The sequence below is a fragment of the Odocoileus virginianus genome, chromosome 23 (assembly GCF_023699985.2).
Source record: "Odocoileus virginianus isolate 20LAN1187 ecotype Illinois chromosome 23, Ovbor_1.2, whole genome shotgun sequence".
In the NCBI taxonomy this organism is placed as follows: Eukaryota; Metazoa; Chordata; class Mammalia; order Artiodactyla; family Cervidae; genus Odocoileus; species Odocoileus virginianus.
Genome location: NC_069696.1, coordinates 36,886,794 through 36,911,215, shown reverse-complemented (window position 1 = coordinate 36,911,215; position 24,422 = coordinate 36,886,794). Strand labels below are relative to the sequence as shown.

The following is a 24,422-nucleotide window of genomic DNA, read 5'->3' as shown; positions in this document are numbered from 1 at the left end:
CTTAATTAATGTATTTATTCAGGTATTATTCCAAAAAATTAATGAAAGTGGAAAATTTCTTATTCACTCATTTGTTCTTTTTTTTTTTTTTTAATGGGTGTCCAGTATATACCAAGTTCTGTGCTAGGATATAGTGATGAACAAGATAGACCTTGTCCCTACCATCAATGACCTTACAAATTAATATTGAAATGCCACTATTCAGCTATCAAATAAGCACCTGAAAGAATTATGAAGCTTAATGCTTCCTAGGGCTTAATGCTTCCTGGTGTAATGGGAGTTCTCTTCTATTACTAATGAAAGCAGAAATTATTTTAATCCTCTAGAAAAGCAATATAACTACATGTGTGACCTTAAAAAAAAAACCTTTTACCATTTGATCCAGTAATTCTACTTCTAGAATGCTATTCTGAAGAAATAATCCTAAAAACATTTCCAAAATATATGCAAACAGCAGTGAAATAATGCAAAGCCCAACTCTGACTCACTGCCTGCTGAGTGTCAAGTGCATCACATGTAAGGATTCACAACAGCCCTGTGGCAGTAGGTGTTACTTTTATTCCCATTTACAAGATAGCAATATTGAGATCCAGAAAGGATAATCATTTGTGTAAGCTTATTCAGCTAATACGTGCAGTTGCTGCTGCTGCTTAGTCATCTCAGTTGTGTCCGACTCTGTGCGACCCTATGGACTGCAGCCTGGCAGGTTCCTCTGTCCATGGACTTCTCTAGGCAAGAATACTGGAGTGTGTTTCCATGCCCTCCTCCAGGGGATCTTCCCTACCAGGGATTAAACGTCAGTCTCCTGCCTTGCAGGCAGATTCTTTACCACTGAGCCACCAGGGAAGTCCTAATATGTGCATAAGCCAGTGTTAAACCTTGGCAAATGTGAAGATAAATACACCTGAAAAATCTGCATTTAGCTCTAAAACAAAATGCAAAGCTTTTAACTTCAATGAATCACAGCCTTGTCATAGTGAAGGTATTTGCATAACTCAATGAAGCTATGAGTCAAACCGTGCAGGGCCACCAAAGATAGATGGGTCACAGTGGAGAGTTCTGACAAAACATGGTCCACTGGAGAAGGGAATGGCAAACCACTCCAGTATTCTTGCCATGAGAACCCCATGAACAGTATGAAAAGGCAAAAAGATATGACACTGGAAGATAAGCACTGCAGGTCACAAACTGTCCAAAATGCTGCTGGGGAAGAGTGGAAGGGAATTACTAATAACTCCAGAAAGAACAAAGCGAGTGGGCAAAAGTGGAAATGACACTCAGTTGTGGATGTGTCTGGTGGTGAAACTAAAGTCTGATGCAGTAAATACAATACTGCATAGAAACCTGGAATGATAGGTGCATGAATCAAGGTAAATTGGACATGGTCAATCAGGAGATGTCAAGAGTGAACATTGACATCTTAGGAATTAGTGAACTAAAATGGATGGAAATGGGTGAATTTCATTCAGATGACTGTATTTCATTCATAATTCATCTGAATTTCATTCAAATGACCACTGTGGGCAAGAATTCCTTAGAAGAAATGAACTAACCCTCAGGTTCAACAAAGAATCTGAAATGCAGTACTTTGAGTGCAATCTCAAAAATGACAGAATGATCTTGGTTTGCTTCCAGGGTAACCATTCTTTATCACAGTAATCCAAGTCTATACCCCAAACACTAATGCCAAAGAAGCTGAAGTTGATCGGGTCTATGAAGACTTACAAGACCTTATAAAACCTAACATCAAAAAAAGATGTCCTTTTCATCAGAGGGGACTGGAGTGCAAAAGTAGGAGGTCAAGAGATACCTGGAGTAACAGGCAAGTTTGGCCTTGGAGTACAAAATGAATCAGGGCAAAGGCTAACAGCGTTTTGCCAAGAGAACACATTAGTGATAGCAAATACCTTTTTCCAACAGCACAAGAGACAACTCTACACATGGACTTCACCAAATGGTCAATACCAAAATCAGATTTATTACATTCTTTGCAGTCAAAGATGGAGAAGCTCTATACAGTCAGTAAAAACAAAACCTGAAGCTGACTGTGGCTCAGATCACGTGTTTCTCATTGCAAAATTCAGACAAATTGAAAGAAGTAGGGAAAATCACTAGGCCATTCAGGTATGACCTAAATCAAATTCCTTAGGATTATACAGTGGAAGTGACAAATAGATTCAAGGGATTAAATCTGGAAGACAGAGTATCTGAGGAATTATGGACAGAGATTTGTAAATTGTACAAGAGGCAGTGACCAAAACCAATTCCAAGAAAAAGAAATGTAAGAAAGGAAAATTGGTTGTCTGAGGAGGCTTTATAAACAGCTGAGGAAAGAAGAGAATTGAAAGGTAAAGGAGAAAGGGAAGGACATACCCAACTGAATACAGAGTTCCAGATAATAACAAGGAGAGATAAGAAAGCCTCCTTAAACTGGAGGAATCAACCCGCCTGACTTCAGACTCTACTACAAAGCCACAGTCATCAAGACAGTATGGTACTGGCACAAAGACAGAAATAAAGATCAATGGAACAGAATAGAAAGCCCAGAGATAAATCCACGAACCTATGGTCACCTTATCTTTGACAAAGGAGGCAAGGATATACAATGGAAAAAAGACAACCTCTTTAACAAGTGGTGCTGGGAAAACTGGTCAACCACTTGTAAAAGAATGAAACTAGAACACTTTCTAACACCATACACAAAAATAAACTCAAAATGGATTAAAGATCTAAATGTAAGACCAGAAACTATAAAACTCCTAGAGGAGAACATAGGCAAAACACTCTCCGACATAAATCACAGCAGGATCCTCTATGACCCACATCCCAGAATTTTAGAAACAAAAGCAAAAATAAACAAATGGGACCTAATGAAACTTAAAAGCTTTTGCACAACAAAGGAAACTATAAGCAAGGTGAAAAGACAGCCCTCAGACTGGGAGAAAACAATAGCAAATGAAGCAACAGACAAAGGATTAATCTCAAAAATATACAAGCAACTCCTCCAGCTCAACTCCAGAAAAATAAATGACCCAATCAAAAAATGGGCCAAAGAACTAAACAGACATTTCTCCAAGGAAGACACACAGATGGCTAACAAACACATGAAAAGATGCTCAACATCACTCATTATCAGAGAAATGCAAATCAAAAGCACAATGAGGTACCATTACACTCCAGTCAGGATGGCTGCTATCCAAAAGTCTACAAGCAATAAATGCTGGAGAGGGTGTGGAGAAAAGGGAACCCTCTTACGATGTTGGTGGGAATGCAAATTAGTACAGCCGCTATGGAAAACTGTGTGGAGATTTCTTAAAAAGCTGGAAATAGAACTGCCATATGACCCAGCAATCCCACTTCTGGGCATACACACCGAGGAAACCAGATCCGAAAGAGACACGTGCACCCCAATGTTCATCGCAGCACTGTTTATAATAGCCAGGACATGGAAGCAACCCAGATGCCCATCAGCAGACGAATGGATGAGGAAGCTGTGGTACATATACACCATGGAATATTACTCAGCCATTAAAAAGAATTCATTTGAATCAGTTCTAATGAGATGGATGAAACTGGAGCCCATTATACAGAGCGAAGTAAGCCAGAAAGATAAAGACCATTATAGTATACTAACACATATATGTGGAATTTAGAAAGATGGTAACGATAACCCTATATGCAAAACAGAAAAAGAGACTCAGATGTATAGAACAGACTTGTGGACTCTGGGAGAAGGTGAGGGTGGGAATGTTTCAAGAGAACAGCATCGAAACATGTATATTATCTAGGGTGAAACAGATCACCAGCCCAGGTTGGGTGCATGAGACAAGTGCTCGGGCCTGGTGCACTGGGAAGACCCAGAGGGATCAGGTGGAGAGGGAGGTGGGAGGGGGGACCAGGATGGGGAATACATGTAAATCCATGGCTAATTCATTTCAATGTATGACGAAAACCACTGCAATGATGTAAAGTAATTAGCCTCCAACTAATAAAAATAAATGGAAAAAAAAAAAAAAAGAAAGCCTCCTTAAATGAACAATGCAAAGAAACAGAAGAAAACAATAGAAGGGGAAGGCTAGAAATCTCTTCAAGAAAATTGGAGATATTAAGGGAACATTTTGTGCAAGGAATGACATGACAAAGGACAGAAATGGTAAGGATCTAACAGAAACAGAAGAGATGGCAAGAATACATTGAAGAACTATACAAAAAAGGTCTTAATGACCTGGATATCCACAATGGTATGTTCACTCACCTAGAGGCAGACATCCTGGAGTGTGAAGTCAAGGGGGCATTAGGAAGCATTATTATGAACAAAGCCAGTGGAGGTGATGGGATTCTAGCTGAGCTATTTCAAATCCTAAAAGATGATGCTGTGAAAGTGCTGTGCTCAATATGAACAAATTTGGAAAACTAAGCAGTGGCCACAGGACTGGAAAAGGTCAGTGTTCATTCCAATCCCAGAGAAGGGCAATGCCAAAGAATGGTCAAACTATGGTACATTTCACATGCTAGTAAGATTATACTTCAAGGTAGGCTTCAGCACTATGTAAACTGAGAACTTTCAGATGTACAAGCTGGGTTAAAAAAGGCAGAAGAACCTGAGATCAAATTGGCAGTATTTGTTGGATCATAAAGAAAGCAAGGGAATTCCAGAAAAACACCTATTTCTGCACCACTGACTATACTAAAGCCTTTGACTGTTTGGATCACAACAAACTGTGGAAAATTCTTAAAGCGATGGGAATACCAGAGCACTTTACCTGTCTCCTGAAAAACCTGTATGCAGGTCAAGTAGGAAAGTTAAAACTGGACATGAACAACTGGTTCAAAATTGAGAAAGGAGTAAGACAAAGGCTTGCTTATTTAACTTTTTTTTTTTTCTTATTTAACTTCTATGTAGAGTACATCACATGAAATGCCAGGCTGCATGAATCACAACCAGGAATCAAGATTGTCAGAAGAAATATCAACAACCTGAGATACGCAGATGATACCACTCTAACAGCAGAAAGTGAAGAGGAATTAAAGAGCCTCTTGATCAAGGTAAAAGAGGAGAGTGAAAAAGCTGGTTTAAAACTCAACATTCAAAAAACTAAGATCATGCATCCAGTCCCATAAGTTCATGGCAAATTGAAGGGAAAAAGTGGAAGCAATGACAAATTTTCTGCAGCCATGAAATTAAAAGACACTTGCTCCTTGGAAGAAAAACTATGACTAACCTAGACAGGGTTTTAAAAGCAAAGACATCACTTTGCCAACAAAGGTTCAAACAGTCAAAGCTATGGTTTTCCAGAAGCCATGTATGGGTGTGAGATTTGGACTATAAAGAGGCTGAGTGCTGCAGAATTGATGCTTTTGAACTGTGGTATTGGAGAAGACTCTTGAGAGTCCCTTGAAAAGCAAGGAGATCAAACCAGTCAGTCCTAAAGGAAATCAACCCTGAATATTCATTGGAAGGACTGATGCTGAAGCTCCAATACTTTGGCCACCTGATGAAAAGAGCTAACTAACTGGAATAGACCCTTATGCTGGAAGACTGAAGGCAAAAGAAGAAGGTGGAGGCAGAGGATGAGATGGTTAGACAGAATCACTGACTCAATGCATATGAATTCGAGCAAATTCCGAGATAGTGAAGGACAGAGGAGACTTGCATGCTGTAGTCCACAGGGTCATGAAGTTAGTGACTAGACAACAACAACAAGGAATTTTACGGAATACAACTATTTTTGTGTATCTGCTCCATCCAACATGAAATATTATTATTATTAGGCTTCAGTAACATTCCACAGGGACATGAGTTAGTGACTAGACAAACAACGACAAGGAATTTTACTGAATACAACTATTTTTGTGTATCTGCTCCATCCAGCATGAAATATTATATTATTAGGCTTCAGTAACATTCTCTGGCAATCTTTTTAAAATATTTATTTATTTATTTGGGTCGCACTGGGTCTTAGTTGTGGCATGTGACTTTTGGGATCTTTAGTTGTGGCTTGTGGGATCTTTAGTTGTGGCTTGTGGGAGCTAGTTTACTAACCAGGGATTGAACCCGGCTCTCCTGCATTAGGAGCATGGAGTCTGTATCAGGGAAAGTCTATCTCCAAAAGCAGCTGGAGCTGAGCATTAAGAAACCAGTTGACTTCAAAAGTATGCTTGTTGAATTCAACCTTATTTTTATATTAAATATATTACTCAATGTCCATGATGACCTCTACACATTTCAAATGAGAGCACAACACAGGGATTCTTAACAGAGAAGTGATCAATCAGCACCATCTAAGATCACCATTACAATAAACAAAGAAGACCTTGGCACTGAGTCTTTAATTAATAATACTTAAGCTGGAGAGCCAAGTGGTAGCCACTGGATGTTTCCCAGAGGGATCTAATCAGGCTGTGTGCTTAGAGGATGTCAGATAGGTGTTTCCTGTTTTACTCCAGGCAGCTATCTTCAAAGAAGCAGCCCAGGGGGAGAGACAGGCCTTCCAGTACTAGAATTAATTATGTATTCATTTTATTCCTCAACATTCTTATAGAGGTTGATTTGCAGAGTGGTGCTCAATAGAATGGTCGTTCTTGAAGGAGAAATTTTGCAGCAAATTAAAATACAGCACAGAATTGTCATTTCTCTTTGCCAGAGAATCTGAAAAATTGTGGTTACACATGATGATCTACATATACACATTGAAAACATTTGCCAACTCAGTAGAATTTCTCTCAATCTGAAGCTTAATGGTGGATTTGCCTATTAGAATTAAGTAGTAACACTGTCTGACCTTGGAGTGTCATTGTCCTTCTCTGCTGACTGACTCCAGCAGAAACAGTGATGCAAAGTAAATGGATAGGTTAGTACATCATAATAAGATGGGCATCACCAACTCTTTGGCTTCTGAATCTAACTAATGTTAATCATATATTCTGTTCCAATGGCAAATGCCCCAAGAAGATTAGGATATAATAAAACATTGATTACCAGCAAACGTTACAGGGCTTCCCTGGTGGCTCAGTGGTAAAAAATCCACCTGCCAATGCAGGAGACACGGGTCTGGTCCCTGATCTGAGAAGATCCCATATGCTGTGGATCAACTAAGACCATGTGCCACAACTACTGAGCCTGTGCTCTGGAGCCTGGGAGCCACGACGACTGAGCCTAAGCACCCTGGAGCCTGCGCTCTGCAACAAGAGAAACCACATGAGGAGCCCATGTACTGTAACTAGACAGTAAGCCCCTGCTCTTCACATCTAGAGAAAAGCCCACACAGCAAAGACCCAACACAGCCAAAATAAATAAAATTAAAAATATATATACTTTAAAAGCTACATATTTATTACCTTTTTTCTTCTTTCTTTCTTTTCTTTTTTTAATGGTGTAGAATATGTATTTCCAGTAGGGGTTGGTATTACCTCTGTGGTAACCTGAATAAAGGCCTCCAAAAATATCTAGGTCTTAATTCCTAGAGTCTGTGGATGTGGTAGCCTATATGGTAACAGAGACATTGCAGATGTGATTAAGTTAAGATTTTTGAGTGAGAGAAATTATCCTGGGTTCTGGGTAAATCAGTGTGGTTCAGACGGTAAAGAATTTGCCTGCAGTGTAGGAGGCCCTGGTTTGATCCCAGCATTGGGAAGATCCCTGGAGAAGGGAATGGAAACCCACTCCAGTATTCTTGCCTGGAGAATTCCATGGACAGAAGAGCCTGGTGTGCTACAGCCATGGATTCACAAAGAGTTGGACACAATTGAGGGAGTTAACACTTACACTTATCAGAGGGAAGCAGAGGAAGATCTGACACCAAAGAGGAAGGTGATATGACACTGAAATAAGATGCTATAATGCTGTCTTTGAAATGTGGAGAAAGGGGCCATGACGCAATAAATGCAAGGGGGTGCAGTCCTAGAAGCTGGACGAGGAGAAAGACATTCTTCTAGAACCACCAGAGGAAGTACAGCCCTGCCAACAACTTAGCCCAGTAAACTGCAGACTTCTGTCCTGCAGAAGTGTAACACAATAAGTCTGAATTTTCATTAAACCACCAAATATCAAGTATTTTGTTACAGCATCTCTCAAGAATTAACAGAGCCCCCAACGGGGTAAAAATTAATTCTTGGGGAAGCAAAAAAAAGTCATATATTACAACAGTTTGTGATCCTCTCAAGTTCAACACTACCCTAGAAAATCCTATTCCTCAGTATTTTGTTTTGTGGCAATTAGAGAAAAAAAAATCTGAACTGCTCTCTCTTTTTTTTTTTTTTCTGTGCTGGGTCTTCTCTGCTGCACACAGGTTTTCTCTAGTTACAGAGAGTGGGGGCTACTCGCTAGTTTCAGTTTGCAAGCTTCTTATTCTTGTGGCTCCTCTTGTTGTGGCTCAAGGACCCTAGAGCTCGGGCTCAATAGTTGTGGAACTTGGTCTTGCCCCATGACATGTGGGATCTTCCCAGACCAGGGATTGAACAGGTATCCGCTGCACTGTAGGGTAGACTGTTAACCAAGGAAGAGTCTATCACCAAGGAAGCCCCCAAACCGCTCTTTGATGAGTTGAGAATGAAAAATAGGTTGGGAAACAATAGTTCATTGGCAAGCACTGTCAATGACACTTTGATTCAAATATTGATGCAAGACTTTTATTACTCTCAAGGCCCATTTCATCACCATTAGCAGTTAGATAATGCTATTAGACAAAAAAAGCATTGCTACCTTGACACCATTAGACAAAATAGATATTACCGTCTTGACAGGTTCTTCTGTACTTTCATTCTAACAACAGAATTTACCATCCAGAAAAGGCTTGCTGACCACTTCTTTGTGCAAGTAGCCAAATCTCTACCTCATTTTTAGACAGGCATTCTCTCCTATACTCCACAACAAGACACAGGAATAATTTCACCCATAAATAGTGTCAATCTATTAATGTGTATGTTTGAAATTGTGTGCCAAAGTCCATTACAAAGTACATTTTAATATTCCAGATTTTAAAAATGTAACACAGGAAGGTTTATGGCTATTGTGACAGTCTTGGAAGAGATTGTTTAATCATAATTCTACCTTTGGAATAATTGTTTTAGTGAAACCAAAACTCTATCAGAAACCTATTTCTAATGTACTTTTAGCATTACTGAACAAATGATGATGAAAAAGCTATATAAGTAGTTAATCACTGGATAGCGTTTTTTATGGGATGCATTCTGCTTTCACACAAATTGAAAGTTAAAAATCTGGGTATATTAATGTATCTAGAATGATTCAGTCTACAGAATTTTAAAAAATATCTTTTTTGATTAGCATTAAAAAATATAAGTTGGGGGATCAGGATGGGGAATACATGTAAATCCATGGCTGATTCATGTCAATGTATGACAAAAACCACTACAATATTGTAAAGTAATTAGCCTCCAACTAATAAAAATAAAAGAAAAAAAAAGTATAAGTCAAGATACATATTAACATTCATTATATCACTAAGCTCACTCATTAATTTGCTCTTTCTGCCTTGCTCAAGTAAAAGTTTCCTGTAACCTTCAAGAAATTAAGTTCTGAGTAGATTCAGGTATTGTTGACTGTTAGATTAAGCTAAAAATTCCCTTAGGAGCATTAAATGCCTGAATAGAATCTAAATCAGGCTAGATCTGCCAACCAGGGTCTTCTTTGGAAAGAGGTCAAGATGTAAAAAAAAAAAGACTAAAATTGTCCTCTAAGCATTCTAGCAGACATGCTGATTGTGCATTATTGTACCTTCTGCCCAGTCCACACAGGGAGCAAAATCTGAGTCTGGGGTGGGAGAAAAATTTTGAAACAGAATCAAGCTATTTATAGTCCAAGAATCAGGGTGTACAAAATGGATTGTGCACAGATATTTGTTCTTATGTTCCAAGAGGTAGAAGTCTGGTGTTCGACCGTAATTCACAAGACAGGAAAGAGAAGGGAGGGAGGGTAGGTAGGAGGAGGAAAGAAGGAAGGAAAGGAAAGGAAAGGAAAGACATCTATATGTATATTATATATATAATTCATATGTATAACATACACACACACACATATATATATATATGATATATACATCAAGTATATATCATACCAGTTCTACATTTTAAAAAAGTAGACTGGCTTTTGCTGCTTATTTTTTTAAATAAAAAAAAATGCTAATGATAACTGATAAAACCCAATTACCTTAGAAATTATAAAGAAACTACACATGAATATTTTAAAAAAAGAGATTTATTTTTTAACGTATGCCAGCTCCAGAGTTGCCATTTCTGCATCCTGCCCCAAGGGTTTCTCAGGTGGCTCAGTGGTAAAGAAACCACATGCCAAGCAGGAGATGTGGGTTTGATCCCTGAGTTGGGAAGACCCACCGCTAGGGAAGGAAATGGCAATGCACAGCAGTATTCTTGCCTGAAAATCCCATGGACAGGGGAGCCTGGTGGGCTACAGTCCATGGGATCACAAAGAGTTGGAAATGACTTGGAGACTAAACAACAACATCCTGCCCCAAGCAAAGCTTCCTCGCCATTTCTAACATTAGCTTGACCACTTGAAGTTTCCCATTTAACTTTATATTTGGCACTAGTTTAATGACTGGCTGTTACACAGGAAGTTGATCCAATTGTCGTTATCAGGCCAGAAGTTTATGCCTCTTATTGCCTAATGCAGAAAGAAATGATTCACAAATGAAAATGGTAGTATTTTGAACCTGTGTTCTAATGCTGTCCAACATCTGGATGCTGGATGCAACATTTACACATGCCTTCAATTTTGAAGTTTTCCCTAGATTGTTTGGGATTATGGAGATGCTGGTCCTTATTACCTCCCCAAAATAATGACAAAAAAGACTAAAATTATTTTTGACTAAAGATCAACTGATGTTGTTTTGAGAGCTATTTAAAAGTTGTTCTGTTATTTCTCATTGACAAATACAACAACTTAACTTTCCAAATCATAGGGAAAAGGTATCTTCAGCTCTTAAAAAGAAAAATTATCTGCAGATGACCAGAATCTACTTGCTGCCTACAAGGACAACCCAGTAGGAATGTTGCAAGTGACCATCAGCACCTTCTAGAAACAAACATGGCAGAGCTTTCAAAATTAAAACAAACAAACAAACAAAAAAACTGGTTTTCTGACTTGAAAAATAAAGAGTAATTAAATGTATATGTTCCTTACAATAGCATGCATTTTAATCAGTATTCACTGACTCCATGAGCATACGCGATTACAGCAGGCATGATGATTTTACTGATGTGAAATAGCACCCTCCTCAATTAATGGAAACCTGATTCTCCCTTGGGGACATTGCTTCCCCTGCAACTCTCTCAAGCATGGACCTGGAGGTGAGATGGGTGCTCCTCTTGCCTCTTATGGCTGTTTCATTCATTCTCCTTCTTCTTCACCCCTAAAACTACCTGCTTTAAATCTCATGTCATCATGAGATTTTTTTAAGTTAGTAAATGTACTTTTTTTTTAATGTACATTTTTAAAAACCAAATTAACACTAACTTCCTCAAGGAACGGGTAACAGCACTAGGACAGGCTCAGACACTGCATACTATCCACTGCTCAGCACCGTTCTTGCCCCTTATCAAACACCAACTCATTCCCCCTCATTTTTCTAAGACTTTAGCTCCTGGTTTACTGCCAACGTTTCCTGAACTCCTGGTCTTAATTCCTAGTATTCCCAATATGCATAAAGATGATCTCAATTCCTGGAATTCCTCCTCTTGTGGGATCCTCTCCTGTCAACCACGCATTTCCAAGATCATACCTTAGTGACTCATGCTTTTCTAAGTGATTATGTCACCACTTCTCTATCCTCAAATACCCCACACCCCATCTTCCCTCTCAGCTGCTGACCTTGCTTCCTTCAGTGAGAAAATTGAAGCAACCTGAAAAGAACCTGCAAAGACTCTCTTCAATCAAACCTGCCAGGATACCAGTGATGCATCCACAAACTCCTCTTTTCCTGGCTATCTATTGTAGAAAAATGAATACTTATGTTCACATTAAAATATAAATGTACATGAATGTACATAGCAGCTCTATTTGTAATTGCCAAAATCTGAAAAATGTTCAATAAGTGAACTGATTAGAAAGTAAAACAAAACTGTGGTATATGCATATGGAAGTATTTGACAATAAAAAGGAAGGAACACAACTGACAGGCAACAACTAGATGAATCTCAAAGGCATTATGCTGAGGGAAAGAACCCACTCTCAAAGGTTACATACCATACAGTTCCATTTACATGACATGCCTGAAAAGACACAACTACAGTGATAGGAATCAGAAGACTGACTATCAGAGATTGAAGAGGGGAGGGTATGACTGCAAAGGAGTAGAAGAGGAGATAGGAGATTTTGGGGGTGAGAAAACTTCTGCATCCTAAGTGTGGTTACATAAATCTATATTTGTTAAAATTCACAGAACTACCCACACATACTTTAAAAATTCTGTGAACCTGTAATTTTAAATTAATCCTATAAAAAAACTCATTAATGTAAATTATTATTCCCAAAGGCACAATGAAATCACAATAATTCAAAAGCAAATTGTTTGAATATTACTGAACTTTGCTTTCAAATTCTCGATGATGGTAATATGATGGTAATAGGGATGTTGTGTTTATTGCAGCTCAGCAAGTGTGGGAAAAGAAGCAAGGACTCTTAACCATTCCTGGTTTAGGACAACAGTCTGACTACTTGGTGGACAGATTGTTAGTCTCTCTGTCTCACCCATAAAGGGGGGAATAGAAACAGTACATGCCTCATAAGTTTAAAAGAATTAGGTGAGATAATTGAAGGAATGTAAAATGCTGAGTATCATGCTTGGTACATGATAAGCTCTCATAAATGTTAGGTATCATATTATTTAAACCGATTAAAAAGAGTGATCATTCTTTTTAAATTAAATTTAAAAAATCACTTTTGACACTTTGCAACATTCCAGGGAGATGTGAGGTCCATTCCCAACAAGTACAAAGAGCAGGACAGAAACTGGAACATTTCAGGGAAATAACTTTCCAGCTATAGCCAAGCTATGCCTTTATAGAATGGAAAATCATCATTCATTGGAAGTCTCAATCATATTCAGCTGTGTGTAAATCCAGCTGTCACTGACCAGTCATTTAACCAGATCTCAGAGACTATAAGAAAAGCTTTGTTATTATTGGATGCCTTAATTTAAATAGTTCAACTTCTCCCCACCAGTAAGCACATTCAATGTTGTACTGAGAAATAATGCAGTGACTCTTTTGAGAACCAGCCAGGTGCAACAGGCTATTTACACTGACAGTATTTAAAAACACCTAGAAGTAATTAGCCTCCAACTAATAAAAATAAATGGAAAAAAACAAAACACCTAGAAGACTCTCTTGCAACCTATGGGCTTTTAAACATGTGATGTTTCTTATTTTGGTGTCAGGATGTCAGCCATTACTTCTTGCTGTTAGAAGGTGCTGGGGCCTTCTGACAGTAGACCCCAATACATCTTTTTACATTTATTGTTTCTGTCTTGCTGTGTATAAATAAGTCTGATTACCAAACTTTGAAACAGTAAATAACACTAACATAGTCCTCTACTTCTTGTGAAGCACTTTCATGAAAAATATTTTATCCTCATAAATATCATGAGACATAGGAGAGGTGTTATTATTATGTTTGTGTGGAAAAATGAGAAGTTTAATCACACATCTGATCGACTGTTTAGATGTTTCTTGCTTAGTCATAGCAGGTACAACCGATCTGTGTTTTTCTTTTTATTTTTTTCAATCTGTGGTTTTAATGAGACTTAGATGAGGGTAATTTACTGTACAATTGTAAACTGTACAAAATGTTACTTTTTTTTTGTCCATGTGAGCTGCTCTAACAATAACACAATAGGCTAGGTGGCTTAAACAGACATTTATTTCTCAGCCCTGGAGACTAGGACTCTAAAATTGAGGCACCAGCAGATTCAATGTCAAGTGAAGGCCCACTTCCTGGTTCAGAGACAGCCATCTTCTTGCTGTGTCTTCACATAGTAGAAGGGGTCAGGGAGCTTCTCTGCAGTGTTCATACAGCCTCATTCATGAGGGCTCCACTCTCATGACCTAATCATCGCCAAAGGCCCTACCTCCAAGCACCATCACATCGGGGATTAGGTTTCAACATATTGATGCTGGGGGGGACACAAACATTCCATCTATACTACCTGTTGTCTAAAACACAGCTCACTATCTCCGGAGGTACTAAGGTATAGAAAGAAAGAGTTTCTGAACACACTGAGTTGCCTTAGCATTGAAAACAACCACTCATTGTTGAATTTTTGTTCACTGATGCTTTCAGGTACCCAAGCATCTGACTCATAGCAAGCACTGAAGAGATCTCTGTTGAATAAATTCATGTATGATTTCAAAATAGAAAATCTAAAAAGATGAAAACCCTAAGATATGGAACTCAAACCCTACATCCAGCAGTTCACATTTTCAAAAATTTCCAATCGGGTAAAGATAGTCAATAGTATGTGGTTAAAGAGCAGACACACATTTTTAAGAGACACTGGAGGTCAGTCTAAGAAGGTAATAACCAGGATGCTAAGGCATCCTGAAACCATGTCACATGAGGAAGTGCTACTGGATCTAGATATGTTTAGTTTGAAAAAGAAAATAAGACTGCTCTTTCCAAATATTTTAAGTTGTTGGGCATGGGCTAAAATTGTCAAGTGGAATAGAAAACTTAAAAAAAAAAAGTACTCTCTGTAGATCCACTGGCTAGGAATATGACCAGTTAGTGAAAATTACAGAGAAGCAATTTTTCACTGAACAAAAAAAGGGCAGTTTAACAATTGGAGCTGTCAAGCAGCAGGATGGGCAGCCTTGGGAGGTAGCTGGAAGATAGGAATGAACAGTAATTTAACATCTCCTGTGTGTATGGCATTGGACATAGGACCTGTATAATGTATAGGACCTTATATTAATATTACCATCTCTAGGTCAGAAGTGAGGAAAGTGATGCTTACAGAACAAAAGTGACTTGTCCAATATCACACAGTTGCTAAGTGGCACATCTGGAATTCAAACCAGAAGTAGTTAACTCCTAACATAAGTTATTTTTGTTCAGTTCAATTCAACAAACATTCTTTTTCAAATGTCTGCTTTTGACCAGGAACTATACTGAGTCCTGGGAAACACCAAGATAAATGACAGACAAAAGACAGTCCCTTCCTTGGAAAGATTCAGAGTTTACCGTCTCCACGGTGCTACAAGTGTCTGAATAAAGACTACATGACCATTCCAGGTTATTGGAGAAAGAATTATTGATCTGGGAGTAGTCTTTATCAAATAATCACTTAAGATGCCTACATGTCCAAATTCATAGGTATGGCTATAATAGATTTCTGAAAATTGAGCTGGTATATTATAAAATCTGGTTGTATATTCCACTGAGGGGAAAATGGAGCTTCAGATGTGATGAAAATCATATGAATTAAGCAACTTTTAAAATATAAAATGACCATATCCTAATGTTACCAATAGGTAACATTTTGTTACTGGACCTGAAGGATTAACACTTAATTTGATTGACTCCCATTTGGTCCTTTGATTGGGTGACATTTTTCCTTTATACTCTCTGTCCTTAAAAATCTTATTTAAAGCAGTTTACTCTTTAAAAACACATACAATAATGCTGTTTAAAATGTCTAAAAATGAGAATTATATGAAAAATCTGTTAGATTTTACAGTCACATATAGTGCTGGAGCTTTTCAATAACTAAAGCAATAGTAAAAACATATTGTAATTCCTACCATCTGATTCATACCTCAACAGAAAGAATTTTCAAGGCAATAAATTCAGAGAGGTATTTACCTAATGTTTCTTTAACCTAAGAATATGGACCTACATAATAAATTATATCTTCAATAATATTTTTATGGAGGATTCAGAAAGTTATTAATGATAAGAGTTTATGTTTATTACATATTCACTATATAATAAAATAATCTTTAACAAATTCTAGCTGAGACTAGAATATTGATTTTCTAACACCTAATTCAGAAATGCTTCCATTTTTTTCACTATACTACCCTATACATACCATATATAGAAAAGAATTTGACCGTGGAACTACAGATACACACACGCATGCACATGTGAGTGTAAAATGTCCTTAACGCACACAGCACACATATAAACACAGCTACCTTTACCAGTATTGATGATTCTACTGAAATTAGAGATTAGTCCTTTTAGTAAATAAAAATAATTCCATTAATGAACTTATCAAATTCACACAGCACCTGTCAAGCTGATGATTTACTATGCTTTTGCACTGGTTATCTTTGTCTACTTCTCATGGTCCTATCACATCTCTCTTTCAGTCACTATGCACCCTCCATACCAAGAATACAAAAAGACAAATAAAACTGAGACTACAATAAAAACAAATCTGGAATTTCAGTTTAACACCAGTCATCAAAAGTCTACATCAACATACCAAGAAACCAAATTTATTCCTTTTCTCCTTTTCCAAATGTACTCAACCCTGCATGCTAATAATAATTTTATTAGTGACATTAAAACCTAAGGTCTACATGAAAAACAGCAGGGCTCCAGGGTGTAGTAATACCACTCACTAGCTTTCAGCCCATCAGAAAGAATATTAATAGATATGCTGTTGGCACACTTAGAAAACTAGGAAACTGACCACCTGTTTTTTCTTTTAGTTATCGACAAACCCAAATGGTTATAGTGCCTTGAGCTGTTTTAGATTGAAAAAATATATAAATTTGGATGTAACAAGTTATTCTCTTACTGCAAATCAACTATTGAAAACGTATAGAAATCAAAGAATTATAACCAAGAAATCATTCAGCAATTCCCCAAATTGTGAGCCTTATGATACTCCAATACCCAGCCCAAAAAAATTCTAAATTAATGTTTCTTAAAGTGTGGTCTCTATGTGCTGTGAATTTGTTAGAAATGCAAATTCTTGAATTCCACCTAGAATCAGAATTTTAGGGGGTGGAGCACAAGACTAGGTTTTGATGAATTGTCTAGGTTATTCTGGTGCTCACTAAAATTTGAGAAATGATCTGAATGAAGGGGTTCTCAACATTTTGTTTCCTTTATGGCCTCAGTTCATTTCTATCTTGCATGCTCATTCATAACCAACTTCTGTTGCTTATCATAAGCCTACTCCTTGGAAACTGCAATTAAGCACAGTGTAAGTGAGGATGCTCTGTCAATCCCCATTGTCTTACATTAACAGAAAAACATCTATGGACACCCTTTCCTCAACCTTTGCTATTCTTCCCTCAGCTGCAACTGCCATGCACAAGATAGGGTGTGCAGCTTTCAGAAGATCCCTCCAATTGGCAACCAAAACTGCCCAACTCACTGGTTTCAGTCCTTCTATACAAACCACCTGCACATGGGTACCCAAGGCACAGGTTGCCCATGTCACAGCCCCTCTGCCAGCCTGCTACGTGAGCCTTCTGTTCATGGTGGTGAGGGTCCCTGTGGATGTTTTGGGCCTTGCTTCATCCAGGAAAGTAGCCTATGGCACCTTGAGTCCACTTGGAGGCGGAGGTCTGGTACTCCAAAGGACAAGCAAGTGATGATGAAAACCCAGCACATACAGATGTGACAAATGAAGAACTGGAGATGCGCTTTGTTTTTTTAACAATCATTTAGGAAAATGAGGCAGAGTGTCCTGAAAACTCTCATGTTCTTCTCGGTACCCAACACTAAATTCCCCTTGGTTGGCTCCTTTCTTTGTCTCCAGAGTCATACTGCTATATTCGGGGCATGCCCAAAGGCAACAAACTAGGTAAAGCAGATACTTTACTGTCAATATTCACTGACTTCATTGTAATATGGTCACAGGCTAATGTAAATTATTGATTAAATTTAAGTAAATTTTGGACAACTTATCTCTCATAATAATGAAACTTTACTTGTAATACGCCACTAATTTCAAGAGAAGAGTATCAATGGGTTGCTTTGGTTGCATTTCACAATATCAAACAATTTTTCATCCAATATCTTTCTATTATTATGTTCAGTTAATGAGCCTACTTGGTAGTGTACCTGGAATTTGTTCATTAACCTCCACTGCACTGGTGTAGGAATTAGAGAATACTTGCACATCTTCTACAGCTTTCTTAATAAAAAAATGGAGTGAACAATTTAATATGAAGTTTTTAAAGCTACTCCTAAAAGGGTAGTGGATGAAGCTGCTTCTGGCTATTTCTGTCCCCAGGATCACCTCCTCCCCGCAGGGCAGAATGACTCTGCCACTCTGAAACCATCTGGCATGTGATGCTGCTAAGTACAAATCTGAAGGGAAAGAGTGAGTTCAGGGGAGGACCTGGGAATGAAGAAGGCTCCTAATCTGATTCATACCGGCTATAATTTGCTGCTTGTCTAAAACCAGCAAAACAGTTTATGGTTCTCTAATGCCAGACTCTCAGACTCCCTCAAAACACTCCTCCGCCAGTCTCTCTCCCTCAGTGAGGAGAGTCCTGTGCTAACACCACCGTCATTTTGAATTAGTGCTGACACTGAGCATAGAGGCAACCATTCCTCTCCACATTGTACTGAAACAGGTAAAGGGAAGGAAATGTTAAGGTCACTATATTTTTTAAACACCTCTGCAGAAATAGCAAGACCAGGTCCCAAGTACTCAATAAATAAAGGCTTTAATTCTCAACGAATGATAAGAGAGAGAAAAGCTCACCTCAGAACAAGCTTTCATTTCACTAAAAAAGCAGAAAAAACTGCTGGCATTGACATTATGTGCTTCTTGTTTAATAAAGCTCCTCTGATTAGTGAAAAAGTTTTACTCCTCTTTCCTAGCAAGAATTTTATCTTCTCTCTCCCACAGCTCTCTCACAGGGAAAATGTTTGCTATTTGTTTACCTCCTTCAGATCCTGCACGACGGCTGTGAGCCTCTCATTTTCTGCCTGGACATTAGTGACCACAGCCCGGCTCTGTTTCAGTTCGTTCTGCATATCCAAGATCTTCCCCAGATAGTAAGCTTCCTTCGATGCTGACTCCTGCAGAAGCGTTTCCTCCCGAGTCTCTCCATCCTCAGCAACCTTACGGTGGATGGAGAAGGACTGCCCAAACGCCTGCAGAAGATTTGAAAAGAGAAAGAGCACAAAATGAAACGCACCGCTGCACTACTCAACAGAATTGGGAACATGATTCATTTTGCTTTGTGTACGAGAAAAGCTATTCAGCAAGACTTTCAGAAGCAAAAACTACACAGTTCATGTAACAGGCTAGCAGCTCTCACTGACACTTGAAATAATTCAATTTAATAAGGAGAAAGAAAAATTTTAAATATTTTGCTAAAATATAGCATGTTAAAACTGGAAAAACATTACTATTTGTTTTATGTTACCATTTTTTAGACAAATCCTATCAAGGAATAGACAGCTAAGTGCTAATGAGACCATAAAACTTCATATTCTAATTTTCAGCCTAGAAAAAAAATCCCCAAAATAATTTTTGAGAAAGAAAATGATAGTTTCATTAGCTTTCTAACACATTAGTGGTAAGAATATATCAATTATAAATAATACCTTTAAGAGAGAAAACTACCAAACAGCATTCAAACTTCTGGTACCACAAAAAGACATTAAAATGTGATCAATATATAAGAAAACATATCTGTGTGCAAAGAAAAAAAACAAACAAAAATTAATGAAATTGATAAGCTACAGTTGGTGAGTGGGAATGGGGTAGAAAGAATGAGGGGATGAAATGCTATACAACAGATCACATTTCATAGGACTGAAACTTTTTGAGATTGTCTTATCATATCATTCTGACTCTTAGAACTACAGTAATGTTTCACATTTTATTGCTCAGTTGCTCAGTTGTGTCCAACTCTTTGTGACCCCATGGACTGCAGCATGCCAGGCTTCCCTGTCCTTCACCATCTCCCAGAGTTTGCTCAAACTCAAGTCCACTGAGTCGGTGATACCATCCAACCATCTCGTCCTGTCATCCCCTTCTCATCCTGCCTTCTTTCCCAGCATCAGGGTCTCTTCCCATGAGTCAGCTCTTTGCATCAGGTGGCCAAAGAATTGGAGTTTCCACTTCAGTATCAGTCCTTCCAATGAATATTCAGGATTGATTTCCTTTAGGATTGACTAGTTGGATCTCCTTGCAGTCCAAGGGACTCTCAAGAGTCTTCTCCAAACCACAGTTTGAAAGCATCAGTTCTTTGGCACTCAGCCTTCTTTATGGTACAACTCTCACATCCATACATGACTACTGGAAAAATGATAGCTTTAACTATATGGACCTTTGTTAGCAAAGTAATGCCTCTATTCTTTATAATGTTTTATGTACCTCCCAAATAAATAATAATTAAGATCAGCCTCTATGTGTCCAGGGACCCAATGGAACACAAATAGTAACAAATGAACCCAGCTGTACTACAAATGAACAACATGACTACATTGAAAGGAGTCAAGAAAAAGAGATCTAACCTGAGTAATTTTGGAAACTGGTATTTTTGCTATACACTGTAAAGCTAAAGACAAAACGAATTGTACCCAAACACTACAGTCTAGTTAGTAAATTTGTTTCTCATAGGGATTATAGAGGCACAATTCTAAAACATCTTTACATGTATACTAGGTTTGAGGAAATAAGTAAACATATTATGGATAATGAAAGCCAAATTTCTCCCTGCTGGAGAAAGGCATTACAAATAAACAAAGGGAGAAGGAAATTAGTGGTATTGGGTTGTAATTAGAAATATCAGGATAGTCTTTAATAGGGAAGTAGTTCAATAGATGGAGAGACAAAGGTGCTTATGTGTGGTTGTGTACACAGATTTTCTAGCTCTGTCAGCAAGCCTTGCAGCCAAATTTTGTTTCTAAATATCAATCACCAATTAAAAGAACTAGGGCTCTTTGAAGAAATGACTGAGTTCCTGGCTGGAGCAAAATGAACTTGCTGCAAGCTGTGGTGCCAAAGAGTAACAAAATGCTTTTAAAAAATGACGTGGATATGTCAAAGGACATAAGAGCCTGCCAAAAGAGGCTCCCAAATGGCCAAATCTGGGATAATTGGGGGGGGAACAAAATAGTTACAGTAGTAAATTATAATCCATAGAACAAAATCAATATTCATGAGTCCACACTGACGTAATAACTGAATAAATAAGGGAAGAAGGAACAGCTTTTCTTTACAGAAGTCTAATAATTTAATTCTAATAGAAATAAAATACATCAGCATTACTTGGCAGATACCAAGTAATAATTATTGCAGGTAAAGATTATCAATGAAATATATGGAATATAAAATAATAGGCAAAAAATATTATGAGAAACAGCATATTTGCATAGTCTTAAAGCATTTTCTCCCAAGATATTTATTAATTCCAATGGGAAAAACAGTAACTTTGCAATGGAGTAACTCAGTAGACCTTAACTAAGTGACTAAAACTTAGCTCAGCAGCAACAAGACATCCTGATATTATATACCCTCTGATCAATACATGAGGCAGGCACAGGGTCATTACTGTGATATTCTTGCCAAAAATACATAAGCCAGTTTTTACCACAAGAAAGCCTGAAGCAAATCAAAATGGAAACACTCTACAAAATAATTGGCCAGGACCCTTCAAAAGTATTAAGGTTAGGGAAAAGAGAGAAAGACTTCTCCAGACAAGATGAGACTAAGGAAACATAACAATAAAATGCAGTACAGGAATCTGGATGGGAGTCTGACCTGAAAAAAAGATATTAGTAGGACATTTGGCAAAATCAGAATACACTTTTAATATTGGCTAATAATATTGTAGCAATGCCAATTTCTGGTCTCCATAGTTGTACTCTGGTTACGTCAGGGTAGCTCACACGGTAAAATATCTGCCTGCAGGTTCAGTTCCTGGGTTGGGAAGATCCCCTAGAGAAGGGAATGGCTACCCACTGCAGTATTATTGCCTGGAGGATTCCATGGACAGAGAAGCCTGGTGAGTTACAGTCCACGGGGTTGCAAAGAGCCAGGCATGACTGAAGCGACTCAGCTCACACACACACACACACATACATATATTTTAAAATTTCAAATATTATTAAATGATGCTTCTGGACTGTGTACAGATCATGAAGAAATAAGGCTGGAGTTAACAGAGAAGGGTACTCTTGGTGTTTGGCTTCTTCAGTCTCAGAACAGAAAGACATAATTTATTGGAGTAGCCAAGATTCTACATGTGATAATAAGCATATAGACTTATGAACAGACGAAAAACTACCTTTGGAGGTGCCATTGACCTTGCTTTTACATTGGTAATGATCAGATTCTGTGAGAGCAATTCTGAATTCATTGCTCATTAAAAAGCCTTTGGAAAGATGTCTGGCAGCACATCTCTCCATGGTGACCTGGTGACATCTTCAGTAGACCCTCACCCTGGCAAAGGAAGCTTTACTATATCTTCTTCTTAAGTTAGTCACTAAGTCATGCCCAACTCTTTTGCTACTCCCATGGACTATACCCCACAAGGCTCCTCTGTCCCATGGGACTTTCCAGGCAAGAGTACAGGAGTGGGTTGCCATTTCCTTCTCCATCCAAAAGTTAGTCATTATTGTTATGAGGAATGTGCTCTTTCACTAGGCCTGATTTAAAAACAGTCTAAGTACGGAAGGTTATCCAAGAACATTTATTATGGTGTAAATTTTTTTTTAACTTGAAATATAAAAATAACACCAATCCAGCACAGGCTACAGATGTTCCATGATCTACTTTTGCAAATTCTTTGAGAACTAACACGACTCAGAAAAATCTGCATTAAGGGAGAGTGAAGGAGAAAACACTCCTATTTTACCCAGTTTCTAAGTGTTGGTAACCAGAACTGGCCATGACAGCCAGCTGACAACTATCATACGGCTAATTGTTGAAGCTGATTTACCAGGCCTGTGTGGCTCTGCCAGGTACCTCCCTCCTCCACCACCATTCCAAGTATCTCCTGTCAAAGTTGGACCCAAGAGAAGAGAAGCAATCTCTTATAAGGCTATTGAAGCTGCATGCTTGGCAGAAATCACAAAACTAGCTTTGCTATTTATAGGCAAACCTAGGGCAGTCATGCTTCTAGTTATATTTTGTTCAGATAGCAAATTCTTTTTAGGCACTGCAGTCATTTCATGGGCTATCTGTATTTGAAATTAATTGGAGATAAACTGACATTGCTATACAATTTTAGAATGTACTAGGATTTCTCATCATATGTGTAGCTATAATTCCACAATTATGACCTTTAATAGAATGCATCACAGTGGATCAGTTCCTTTCAACTGCAGGGCAGTTTAAGTCCATTTAGCTATATAATAAGTATACCTTGCTTTCTTATTCTACTCACATGACGTCTTAATCCAAAGAAAACTGGTATTTTTTACCTTCATATACAAGACAATATGTTAACCATTAAGCAGAATTTTCATACTTTTTGTCCTTCATAATATGAAAGACAAAAGTTCAGCTAGTATATGTAATAATATATTATCTTTAAAATATGACCCTTGATTACAGAATTTTCATTCTTTCATCTTAAAAATTGTGACAAAACAGTACACTAGGTTACTCAAGGACATTAAACAAAACATTTTTACTTGAAATGTTAAAATTTATTCATACATTTGTTTGTTCACTAAATAAGCATTTACAGATAACTATACACAGGCATTGCTTGAGGCGCTGAGGATTCAGCAATATTTTAGAAAAAAATCTCTGCTACTGGGAGAATTCTAGTGGAACACAAATAAATCAATAAGTGTGTTGCATAATGTTAAAAAATTTTTAAAAGAAAATGAAATCCAGGGTAAGAGCATAAAACAGCACGGCCAAATAGAACTTCCATCAATGATATAGACATCTGTGTTGTCCAATATGGTAACCACTGTCTACATGTGGCAAAAGAGCTCTTGAAATGTGGCAATATGACTGAAGAAATAAGTTTTGAATTTTATGTACTCTAACCCATGTTGGAGAAGGAAACAGCAACCCACTCTGGTATTCTTACCTGGAGAATCCCATGGATAGGTCACAAAGTCAGTCACAACTGAGTGACTTCACTCACTCAACCCAAGTTCAGTTCAGTTCAGTCTCTCAGTCATGTCCGACTCTTTGCGACCCCATGAATCGCAGCATGCCAGGCCTCCCTGTCCATCACCAACTCCCGGAGTCTACCCAAACCCATGCCCATCGAGTCGGTGATGCCACCCAGCCATCTCATCTTCTGTTGTCCCCTTCTCTTCCTGCCCCCAAGCCCTCCTAGCATCAGGGTCTCTTCCAATGAGTCAACTCTTCACATGAGGTGGTCAAAATACTGGAGTTTCGGCTTCAGCATCAGTCCTTCCAATGAATACCCAGGACTGATCTCCTTTAGGATAGACTGGTTGGATCTCCTTGCAGTCCAAGGGACTCTCAAGA

At 38.2% G+C, this 24,422-nt stretch overlaps 1 protein-coding gene across 6 annotated transcripts in view; it reads right to left on the bottom strand.

Moving 5' to 3' along the window:
- The window catches only part of BICD1 (BICD cargo adaptor 1), a 237,801-nt gene that overhangs the window by 116,083 nt on the left and 97,296 nt on the right, over positions 1-24,422 (bottom strand). For all 6 annotated transcript variants that reach the window (XM_020910747.2, XM_070453904.1, XM_070453905.1 and 3 more), the window contains exon 2: positions 18,893-19,105. In XM_020910747.2, coding sequence (XP_020766406.1) covers positions 18,893-19,105 — 213 coding nt within the window. The remainder of the gene's footprint in view (positions 1-18,892; positions 19,106-24,422) is intronic.